This window comes from Lotus japonicus, chromosome 3 (assembly GCF_012489685.1).
Source record: "Lotus japonicus ecotype B-129 chromosome 3, LjGifu_v1.2".
NCBI classification, from domain to species: domain Eukaryota; kingdom Viridiplantae; phylum Streptophyta; class Magnoliopsida; order Fabales; family Fabaceae; genus Lotus; species Lotus japonicus.
Genome location: NC_080043.1, coordinates 48,653,676 through 48,660,751, shown reverse-complemented (window position 1 = coordinate 48,660,751; position 7,076 = coordinate 48,653,676). Strand labels below are relative to the sequence as shown.

At 39.5% G+C, this 7,076-nt stretch overlaps 1 protein-coding gene across 1 annotated transcript; it reads right to left on the bottom strand.

Moving 5' to 3' along the window:
* Nucleotides 1-631: 631 nt before the first annotated feature.
* On the bottom strand, nt 632-6,236 carry LOC130743168 (DNA replication licensing factor MCM4). Its single transcript, XM_057595300.1, has 18 exons — nt 6,089-6,236; nt 5,329-5,997; nt 5,117-5,245; nt 4,933-5,014; nt 4,194-4,326; nt 4,031-4,102; nt 3,810-3,929; nt 3,618-3,731; nt 3,321-3,533; nt 3,136-3,234; nt 2,784-2,944; nt 2,382-2,478; nt 2,125-2,286; nt 1,739-1,819; nt 1,404-1,482; nt 1,171-1,307; nt 1,030-1,083; nt 632-916 (listed from the first exon to the last, which is right to left on the bottom strand). Exons 1-18 carry the CDS (start codon nt 6,123-6,125, stop codon nt 842-844), a joined length of 2,514 nt encoding a protein of 837 aa, XP_057451283.1. The 5' UTR covers nt 6,126-6,236; the 3' UTR covers nt 632-841.
* Nucleotides 6,237-7,076: the final 840 nt, after the last annotated feature.

Below are 7,076 nucleotides of genomic sequence, written 5' to 3'. Positions count from 1 at the left end.
TCATGTAGTACTGGTGGTAAAGGTCGATGTTACCTAGTGGTGGTGGAGGGTGAGGGTGTCAGTGGCAGCAATAGTGGTGGTGGTGACATTTGAGGCAACCACGGTGTCAGTGGTGTTAGTGGTGGTGTAGGTGGAAGAGAAGGTGGCTTTAGAGCTAGTAGTGGCGTTGGAGGTGGTGGCGGTGGAAGTGGAGATGGAGGGTGAGTTGTGGCAATTGCAGTGGCGGCTGCGACGATAGAGACAATGGTGGCAATGAAAGTTGGTGCTAATGACAATGGTGGAGGATCGTACTGGCAGTAGTGTTGAAGGGTAATGATGGCAGTGAAGAGTGGTGGTTATGACATTGGCAGTGGTGAAGAGTGGTGGTCGCGAGTGGTGGTGGTGGTAATGTTAAATGTTATTTAAACTAAATCATAATCATAATATTATGTGATGTAAAAATTTAGGTTTAAACCGTTTTGAAACGTAATAAAAAATTATTTTGGTTTCATTTTTCCCGAACATGAATGTTTTTTTTTTCAAATTTATATTTGAAAATAAAAATCTAAACAGAAAACCACTCCGAATTGAGCTTAAATTTTTACAACATGGACTATGGAAGCTCTAACCGCTGGTAACTACTCAAGACAAAGGAAGAAGAGCTTGCCCTTTTGGACCGAAATTGCAATAACCACAGGGCACGCACCCATATAAATTAACTGTCTAAATTATACATATATGAAACATGTACCATTGGATATAGAATTGCTAGCTAAAAAGGTCACAATTCATGCGGGAAACTAACCATTAGCCACCTTAAATTTCAGATAGTCCACTCACCATTGATGACCCTGCCTCATTATCATGATCTTTTTACACTGTCACCATGCATGGTAATAAATCCTTCGCTGGCAAGAGTAGCTATTGCAGTCCTTACCTGTGTTAACATGAGTTAGGTGCATGAGTCCAATTATCCTTTGAGATAGAGAACGTATTAACAGAGGTAAATTTCTCTTTTTTTTTGTCTGAAATAAGGGTAAGGACACTTACATCAGCAAGATGAATTTCACTTCCAGTGTTCTGCTGCTTCAACTCCTCCAATAACTACATTTTATATTAAATATATTAGAACATCAGCCCAAAATGACATGATCAATTGTGTACAATTCCATGTAGAGCAAGATAGCATACCTCCAATAACCGCTTGGATGGTCCCCCAATTTGCATCTTCTCCATGATTATGTTCCGCGTTGCTTGTAGCAGACTTTCCCGTCTCATCCTTTCACTTGCCGAAACTCCAGTAGTAATAAGATCCATGTCAATAGTTCCTGCGAAGAAAAAAGTGCATGAAAAATAAGCACATTTTATCTAGTTTATCTGGGTGATAGTATAAAGCAAGAATTATAGCATTGTCGGAAAGCTACCAGTAGAGTGATCCGTTGCAGACTGTTGCATTGCAACTTCCAAAAGCCGAAATGCCTCCATCACGTCACGTTTTTCAACCTGTATGCATCATGTTCAGTGTTGTTAATTGCGGATGGCGGGCCATGATGGAAAGCTGAAATCCCGCCATACATGACAAAAAACAGCGGAATATGACGGCTATATGGCGGGATATCGGCCATGGCGGAAAGCCAAAAAACGGCCATGGAAAACTGCCAGCCATGGCGGATATTTGATAACACTTATCATGTTATTTAATATGTCTGCATGCTATTCATATCAGCATCAAGAAGAAACTAAGCAAAGCTTAACTAACCAATTCTGAGAAGCGAATCCGAGCCAATGCTTCACTAAGGCGTATCAAACTCTCAATCTGCCTTGGTGTTGCTGTTATCACCTGTTTAATATATTGGACAGATTAACATATACAGTAGAAAAACATGTACAAAAAATGAAAATCGGAATAACTCAAATATCAGGAATTAACTCATTCATATCAGATATCAATACTAATACAAAATAGTCATGCATATCATCCATAATTGTGCAGAAATCACTCAACTTATTGCAGCACACATTGAATTTTATGATCGAAACTAATTTCTGAGCAATCGATCAATATTCTAAGAAACGGCGACATTTAGTTGCATACAACAGGTATAAAAAGGCGCAATGGAGCCATTTTGAAGGGAAAAGTATCACCTTTTTACTACTCCCCGGAAAATTTCCTCTTCTTCTTATTTCCACATACCCTCTAGTCAATTCTTCAGCAGCTTCATCAGACAGCTGTGGGTGTATGTACTTTCGGGCATAGGTAACATAATCAGTTAGTGTAGAGAGGTCCAACACGTCATGCTCCATGTTCTGCAATTAGACACAGAATTAAGCAAGTAAATCAGTAAAACTGCTTGAGTTTTTCTTGGATCTTAACATTGAATAAGATGAATGGAAGATTTTACATCAGGATTCTCAAAGTGGAGGGAAACAATGTGTTTGGCAAGTCGCCTGTCAGTCTGTTCATCAGCCTTGTCAAGGATTAAGTAGATCAAATCGAACCTGCAAGGACAAAGATCAACTCAGTTCATTGTAACAATTACAAATTTTTTAGTAATGTGAATTTATTTTTTCAAGGCATTAAAAAGCTCATTTTTAACCCTTACTCCTCACACTATGGTTTGATAAAGAGAATTAACAATCAATTCAATAACATGATTGCTCCTTCTCTTGCTTAACAATAAATCATAAAAATTAGAGGCAAGGCGAAGGCACGAAATAGTAATAAGCTACCCAGTAGCAGGAATTGCATCAATATGCGGCCAAACCCATCATGTAGTTAACATAGTTCACGTCCAACATCTAACCTGGACAGAAGAGTGGGAGGAAGGTGTATGTTGTCAATGACAGACAAGCGAGGATTATATCGTGACCCACTTGGATTTGCACAAGCCAACACCGAAGTCCTAGCATTAAGGGAAGCAATAATGCCTGCCTTCGCTATTGAAACAGTTTGTTGTTCCATAACCTGGAATAAACAGAGGCAAGTGCATTAGATATTCAAAAGTACACAGTTCACAGGTCACAGGCTTATTAGTATGACAGCCCTTGTCATAATGTATATTTCAAACATAGCAAGATTTGGAGAAAGAACAGACAGATATGACTGCAGAAATACTTCATTAGCAAATATGCATAGACTAAAAATTTGTAATCAACCTCGTGTAACATGCTCCTGGCATTGTCAGACATTTTATCAAATTCATCTATACAGCAGATACCACGATCACTCAAAACTAGAGCACCACTCTCAAGAACCTGAAGGTTAAGCAGAAAAATTAGGGTCCACTAAAATTCTTGTACAGAAGGCGATTAAAAAAATAGAAAATGTATTAAGTCCTCACAGTTTCTCCTGTTTCAGGATCTTTGGTCACATAAGCAGTCAATCCAACAGCAGAACTCCCCCTGCCACTTGTGTAAATGCCACGTGGAGATAATTTGTGTATGTACTGAAGTAGTTGGGACTTGCTTGTCCCAGGATCACCAACGAGAAGAATATTTATATCACCACGGAAGCTAGCGCCGGATGCCAGTGTCAAAGCATTGCCACCAAAAAGCTGCAACGAAATAAAAATTAGCATCCTCAGAATACCGGTCAACTAATCAATGAATGCATAGCTAGAGAGAAAGATGTGTGTAACCTGACAAAGAAGACCTTTCTTCACATCATCTAGCTCCCAGATGTTTGGCGCTAATGACTTTGTCAGTCTTTCATATATATCCGGGTCTTGTGACAGCTCCCTCAGTTTAGCCACCTGCAACTCAGACAAACACACAATTAGCAAGGGCATAAGCAAGAAGTGGATTTCATAGAAGATAGATACAAACTGTACCTTTACGTCATCAAAGGTAACTTCTGATTTTGTTCCCTGGGTATATTCAACCTCCATAGTGTCCTCTATCAGCATCCTGGACTTATCGGATTTCTTTATGTGAAGACAATCAATATACGTCTACAACATGAAGGGGACAAAACAGAAACATTAAGGAGACAAGATAGAAAATGTCAGGATGGAGCTCTAAATGTTAGATGAGTTAAGAACATAATTCATACCTTGAATAATGACTTGACAGTTCTCCGAGTTGGCCCAACCCTGACACTCATAGCCCTATAAATACCAGTCACCTGATGCACAAGAAAAGACATGAAGGGATAATTAAGCAAAAGCAAATGGATATTTATCTGTCAGAAAGTATGTCATAGTGTATTCTCTCACCTCAACTCTGTCACCTGGCTTTCCAGCATCTACCAGCTTGTCATGCATCAGCAAGCTAACTGTGTGAGGTGTTCCTCCTTCAGGTATCTCATCAGGAGTCTCCTGGAGCCTCACAATTTGCTTATCTGAAAACCTGCAATTTTATAACAAATCAGTTAATTGCAGTTTCATAGCTATCGAACCTGAACACAAAGCAGAATAGTTACATTTTATTTATATGCAAGCTGAATAGTTACACAATCAAGATCATTATTTAATACAATCGTCAACCCATGTATTACGATTTACGTGTCATTTAAATCTATCCATTGTTCTTCAAGTATATTAATATTTAAACCCTTATCTTAACCATTCGATACAGGAAGCAAAATTCTTAACCTTCTAGACATAACTAACACTTGTCACTTGTATTTTAGGATGAGCATGAGCTTTAATCGAGTTGTCACACAGGGATCAATATATTAACTTTTCTCATTAACACCAGGTTAATTTTATTTGTTAACATAGAAAGAACTCAATCCTCTTTAAAATAACAATTTCAAAGAGTAGAAGATGAGTTTCAGAAGATTAACTTATATTTATGTCTAAACTTTACTTGGCCAGAAAATTTTCAGTTCTGCCACTGATTGCTCTCGGTCAAAAGCAAAAACCAAAAAGGAAATCTAAGGAATCTTGCTTGCTTCAAAATCTGGCTCCCTCAAGGTCTTACTTAAACAAGTAAACCATAGGTGTGCATTACCTGCATCGGTTGTGAACCAGTGTCATTGAGTTCCTGGACTGACACTCTTCCCTCAAGCATAAAGTAGGTTCAGTAATCCGCCCTAAAAATCACAATACTCAGCAAAACAACACAAATAGCAAAGGGCACTTAACTGATAACACAATACATAAATGGGAGAAAAAAAAACATGCCATGGGATTACCTCTTTCTACAGCAACTGGTTCAGTGCAAAACCCACACACAAGACACCTAAATATAGCTTCCCTTATTTCAGGTATGATTGAGCTACATCTTATAATCATTCCCTTGAGTGACACCATCCTCTCAATATCTAAAAAAGAAGCCTCAATCAGTCAATTTGCTTGCAAAAAGACACAACTTGGAATTACAAAGGGGGAAGGCGTAAAAACTCACCAGAGGGGTTCAAATTTCTCATTGATGTGGAGGTTTTAAGATTGAAAATCCGAGTTTGAATGTGCTTCTCGAAACTGGGATTCATTCGGCTAACCATGTTCATCAAAACCAAGTCGAAAATCGCAAGCACTTCAAGAGGGTACCTAACCATCTTGGTGTACAAATCTGGGTCATGATCAAACACATCACGCGCATTAACATCCAAAGAATCCTCTTGGATTTCAATAACCTGCCTGATCAACTTCTCATACTTCCCTTCAGTGTGCAACAACAACCCGTCATCATCATCATCACCAGTAGTTGTAGTTGCTTCCCTGAAATCCCTCAGAAACCTATGAATCGCGTTGTTCACGTCCTCCACGCTTATGTTGGTGCCCCAGACATAAGTAGGCCTGGCATCGTCCATGTCGAAGTCATCGCCGCCGTCGGAGAAGACAGGCACGTCGTCGGAGGTGGAGGTGGGCGTGAAGGGCACACCGCCACCACCGCCGCCGCCTCTTTGCCGGAGGCGCGAGGGAGTTGGGGTGGCATCGGAGGCGAATCGGGAGCGGTGGTGCGGCGGGGTACCGGACGCTGATGGAGTGGTGGAGCGGCGGCGGCGTCTCTGGCCGGGAGAGGAAAAGGTGTTGCCGATTGGGCTGGAATTGGAATCGTCGGGGGATGAAGGACCTGAAAATTGAAACAAAGGGTTTCAACAAATTGGAAATCAGAAATCACAAGAAGAAGAAAGTGAAATCGGAGAGAGATGAGTGATACGAACCGTTGTTGAAACTCGGAGAAGGAGAATCGGAAGCCATGGCTGTGACAGCGATTTGGGAGTAGTGAACGCGCCGAAATGAGGAAAGGGGAGAATGGTAGAGTGACAGTTTGCGAGGGAAAATAGCTCCAAGTTATGGCGGGGTAAGAGTCGTGTTTTCCCGCCAGAATGTTTTGGGCCTTATGGGCTTTGATCTCATTTGTTTTTGTTTTTTTCAGAAATCTTGTGTCTTTCTTAAAATAATCAATTTTTTAGGATTAGTGTGTTTCGGAAATTTGATTCTGGAAAAACTTATTTTTAGTTAGTTCTGGAAACTGAAAAGTAATTTTGATGTTAAGAGCACATATGTTTTGAAGAAAATAAAAAGACAAAAAGACAAAGACAGATCAAGAAGGCTAAAGAAGCAGGGAAGATGATAAAGAAGATCATGGGCTAAATACAATTAAATAATTATTAAAAGTCCAATTTGTATGATCGAGAATCAACTTTGGACAATAATGGTTCAATTTTGGTGGATTATCAGAAATTTTCTATTTTTGCTATAATTTTCACATGTATTTTGAGGTGGAATTTATGTTGACTTTTTATATTATCCCTAAGTAGATATTTAGAGATTTTTATTAGTTGATATGCCTCATTTGTATTAGTATTAGTGGTTTTTTAATTAAGGCCAATGGGATATCATCTCCATGCTGAAGCCCTAACCTTCACGCGTCACTGGTGAAGCACCTGAGTTAGAGCCACAGACGGCGCAAATGTTTCGTACTAAAAGCCTATTAGAGGTATAAAGGAATATTCTAACAACCCCTAGCATAGCATAAAAAGATAAATAATGTCAAAATAAGATATTTTTTCATTAATGATCAAAATGGTGTATAGTACAAATGAGGGCCCCCCATTTTTTTTTTTTGGTTAAGAGGGCCCCTTTTATAGTGGGTGTTGTCCTTATCTAGGAGGTTCTAGGATTGGGCCTCACAAACGAGGCTCAATT

Coding starts and splice junctions, on each gene's coding strand:
- LOC130743168 (XM_057595300.1), bottom strand. CDS start 6,125: ATGGCTTCCGATTCTCCTTCTCCGAGTTTCAACAACG. Junction 4,103..4,193: donor AGCCAGGTGACAGAGTTGAG/GTGAGAGAATAC, acceptor CTTGTGCATCAG/GTGACTGGTATTTATAGGGC. Junction 1,483..1,738: donor GGATTCGCTTCTCAGAATTG/GTTAGTTAAGCT, acceptor TGATGCATACAG/GTTGAAAAACGTGACGTGAT.